This window comes from Etheostoma cragini, chromosome 1 (assembly GCF_013103735.1).
Source record: "Etheostoma cragini isolate CJK2018 chromosome 1, CSU_Ecrag_1.0, whole genome shotgun sequence".
In the NCBI taxonomy this organism is placed as follows: Eukaryota; Metazoa; Chordata; class Actinopteri; order Perciformes; family Percidae; genus Etheostoma; species Etheostoma cragini.
The window spans coordinates 8512855-8517038 of NC_048407.1; the positions used below are offsets into that span (position 1 = coordinate 8512855).

Below are 4184 nucleotides of genomic sequence, written 5' to 3' on the forward strand. Positions count from 1 at the left end.
CGAGTTGCCATTGTGTTTATTTCTTGGATGATGGCGATTGGGAAACAGCACATGAACATACAATAACCGCATATTACAAGTGCTGTGTAGGCTGTCAAGAGATGATAATGAGATAGTGGGCAGAGCACTTCAATGAATGTGGGCTAAAGCGTAGCTTCATATAAGTTACAATCGACAACATAGTTATCAATAATGGTTTTTACAAAGTGATTTAAATACAACAGACACCCTAAAACAACATATCCAGACTGCACACAGAATCATGTTAATGTGTCTACTGAGAGTATTATTTACAATAAAAAAAGGAAATAAAAAGCTGTGAGATTTGTTTGAAATAAATGGCATTAGTGATTCTTACCCAACCAGTTTGGTATTTAACACTTAATACAAGAGTAGATAATACATTTAACCAAAATATTAGTTTCCAAGTAAAGATACTATAGGAGTTCTTGAAAGTCAGCAGGAAAAGCCGGACCATGATTGTGGTTCACAATGGGCTCAGAGTTAAAGTCCACAGAAAACGTCCCCAACAGTTTTGTTCGTCTGATCAAAACCATTCGCTTCCAACACAGTCTTGTGGTTCTGGGATGAGTCTCAAAGCCTCCAGAGGGTCTGTTTCTGAACCTCATTGAGATGAATATTTCTCTGGAATCTCATCCAGGGGGATGACTGTGTAATCTCCTGCCTTTTGATTCACCATGAGCTTGTCTTTGTGCAGGAATGTCTCCATCTCTAGCTCCCTCTGCTGGTTTGAGTTAGTTTTGGTCTCGATCTGGGATGCCTGGCGTGGTCCTCTCCATCTGCGCAAAAAGGAAAAATGAGCATTTAATTCTACATTACAAAAAGTATCAGTCTAAGGTAGTGTTCTTTTTTTCCTCATTTTAAAGTCTTACTTGTCTCTGGTAGCAATGGCAATAAAGACCATTACCAGTGCTGCAAAACCAACCATAAAAGCAAGGATCATGAGCCAACCTGGAGATATGAGAGGGTAAGAGTTAATAAGATGGACTGTTTAAAGCAAGAGTTTAATCATGCTGAAACTGGTTTATTAAATGTTTTTTTCCCTCTGTACTCACCAGGCGTACTGTGTTCTTTGGTCTTGGGTGCCAGAACATTGTCTCGGTGTTCAACTTTGTGTGGTTGTTGAACTAAGAACAGATAAAAAGAGGCTTAAGATCTTTCATAGGCAACCGATAAAGACATTATGATAGTGAGTGAAGCCCTTATCAAACTAAATAACTATCAGGACATGTATAGGATATTACCATCTTTAAGTGTTGCATGCATCACAGCGCTTAGTTTTTCTCCAATATTGGTTGAAACTGTACTGAACTCCATTCCTGATCCTTCACTTCCGGCAAACGTTACAAGACCCTTTTGTCGGATAAAAGCTGCCTTGGAGGTTGATGATGCAGTGCTATCGTCTCTGTTGGACCTAGACGTCGTACTGGAGGTTGTAGTAGAGTACTGGCCCAGCATGTCTGCATCTCCAGACCCTAAATCGGAGCTCTGAGTGCTCAGGAAGTCAAAGGTGGACACAGCGGGGTAAGAAGTTTCAGAGACTGAGATGTGATCTGGGGTGACGCTTGACTGGGTTTTACTTGGCACTGATGAAGAGGTAAAGATAGACTGATGGCTTTGGCTCGTGGATGGATCTGGACTTGAGTGGAGGGTGTCCCTTGGCAACACTGTGGAGGCAGAGCTCTGAACATGTAAAACACTTGGAGTTGTGGTTGCAAACTGGAGGAACGTGGATGTCTTTTCGTTGGTGTCGCCCATGGCACTGCCTTCAATCATGTCCCTCTCTTTGGAGTCAGAGGAAGGCTGCTGGGTGGACAACTTCAAGGTTGTGTTTCTTCTGGGTGATTTAGTTGTGAGCAACATGAGGAAATAGGGTTCAACAAGGAAACCTTCTGTCACAGCCTCTTTGAAAACATCATCCCCATCTTTGGTGGGTATCTGGGTTACAGCTAGAACAAGGAGAGACACAGAAATCCACAGGTCACTGAGTGTTTAGTACCAGCCCTGACATGAGCCTTTTTGATGTATTACTAGATCATCCCACAGAGCTTAAGTGCTTCCCTTCAAATTCTTGTATAAACTTGTGTTGGGTTCTTCTTAGATGAGGTGTCTTAAGAGACAGTAATGATTAACATGGGTGACTAATGGTTTATGAGTAGGTTCACAAAGGAGAGGCAACCTCATCTAAGCCTCAGGTTAACAGAATACAACTGTTTTGACACACCCGGTCCAACAAAGTAATCAATGTTGGTTTGCCCCAGTAAAATGAGAATTCTGGTCAATTTAAACACGGAGTTCTGTTTTTTTTTTAAATTTGGAGTGCTTTCAGTAGACGGCTGGATCTGTCATCGGTTTTCACTGTGACTGATAGACCCGAGATTCGAATGAAAGAAAGAAAACATTACGCAGCCTTCAGTCGCACACCCTATACGCGCAGCATCAAGACAACTTGAAAAAGTGCTACTCACAGCTCAGAAATGTTTTAGAATTTTACGATGCTAAAATGTCTGATTATTTACATTTCTGGTGGGTTTAGCGAATGCAATTTTGCGGACTTTTGTTTTAAAAAAAGGATCCTAATCTTTAACAGAAAGGTCAACCTCCTTAGAAATCCTTTCCATAATGGTGTCAGACACTTAGAATTTTAATCTGAGTTTGTCATTAGCAAAACGAGTGTTTTTTTTAACATAAATACAAAAAAACTGGACAACTGTCAAATTAACTTACATTGTAGCTTGTTTTGCCGCTGCCGACTGCAGCAATCTTGTTTAATACTGGATCAATGTCAAAGGAAAATATGTCCTCAGTAGTTTTTATTGTATCTGATACTCAATGAGCTGTTGCAGAAACAAGCCCAGCCTGAAGCAATAAAGCAAAAGCTGTCAGATAAATGTAGTTCAGTAAACATTACAACATTCCCCTCTGAGGTGTTGTGGAGTACAAGTATGAAGAAGCAGCAGGGGTGATTCTACACCCATTACTCTCTGTGAAATATCACAAACTCTTCACTAAACACATGCATCAGTACAACAAGCGGATCCTAAGTAATCTGGTTTTGAAATTGCAACTAAATTTCTACATGGTCTCCATAATTATAATGTATTCACATGTAACGTATATATGTCAGCATAGACATCTTAGTAAATTGCTTAGCCAGATTTAAGACAATCCCACTTATTTATATCCCACTTACAAGTATGAATATATATTTCTATTGGCATGCTTCCTAGTGACAGTAATGCAAAAATGGGCAGATCCAACATTTTTAAAATTCAGAGTAACCGCCTTCAAGGAAGTTAACACTTGTCATTGGAGAGTCGCAAGTCTCTCTGTAGCCTACAAATGAAAGGTACCAGAATCTGGTAGGAACAGGATAATGGACCAGAGTCTGGAAGGACCAGGCTAATGGACCAGAGTCTGGTAGGACCAGGCTAATGGACAAGAGTCTGGTAGGACCAGGCTAATGGAGAAGAATCTGGTAGGACTAGGCTAATGGACCAGAGTCTGGTAGGACCAGGCTAATGAACCAGATTTTGGTGGGACCAGCATTGATGCATTTAAACGTTAAAGGTGCTCTAAGCAATGTTACGTGTGTTTTAGGCTACAATATTTGTTGTCACATACAGCAAACATCTCCTCACTATCTGTTAGCTGTCTTTCCCCATAACACACTGTAAGAAAGCGGTCTCTGTAGACAGCCCAGGGTCTACAAACAGCAACAAAAACAAACTGCTCCCACCTGCACCACAAAGCATACACAGACAGTGTTCCAGCCAATAAGGGGCATGTTAGTCTCGTTTTTGTTTGAAAACGACGTCAACAAGAATTAACGTTATCCAACATCGCTTAGAGCATCTTTAAATGGACAATTTTCTTACAAGGGAGCATGCACAGGGACCCCCCTAGGGGGGCTTGTGCCCCAATGCAGCTCTAGGTCTAGTAATGCCCCTGGGTCAGTGTCCTTGTTTTTTGAAAAGATATAAACATTACCTGTTTTGGAGGCATTTACGCTTCTGAGCTGAATATGTCCCTGGATTTTTTCTGAGAAATCTGTTCACCTTACATTACTAAAGACATAACAATGGCAAAAGGTTTTTTTTTGTGGAAAAAATACATTTTGCAGTATTTGATTGTATAAGTTCGACAATCGACTAGTGTAGACT

At 40.7% G+C, this 4184-nt stretch overlaps 1 protein-coding gene across 1 annotated transcript in view; it reads right to left on the reverse strand.

The window, feature by feature from the left end:
- Nucleotides 1-113: 113 nt before the first annotated feature.
- The window catches only part of LOC117946307 (uncharacterized serine-rich protein C215.13-like), a 6595-nt gene continuing 2524 nt past the window's right edge, over nucleotides 114-4184 (reverse strand). Inside the window, exons 2-5 of the mRNA XM_034874384.1 lie at nucleotides 1266-1970; nucleotides 1077-1148; nucleotides 894-972; nucleotides 114-800 (exon numbers count right to left, since the gene is read on the reverse strand). Coding sequence (XP_034730275.1) covers nucleotides 626-800; nucleotides 894-972; nucleotides 1077-1148; nucleotides 1266-1970 — 1031 coding nt within the window. The 3' untranslated portion in view covers nucleotides 114-625. The remainder of the gene's footprint in view (nucleotides 801-893; nucleotides 973-1076; nucleotides 1149-1265; nucleotides 1971-4184) is intronic.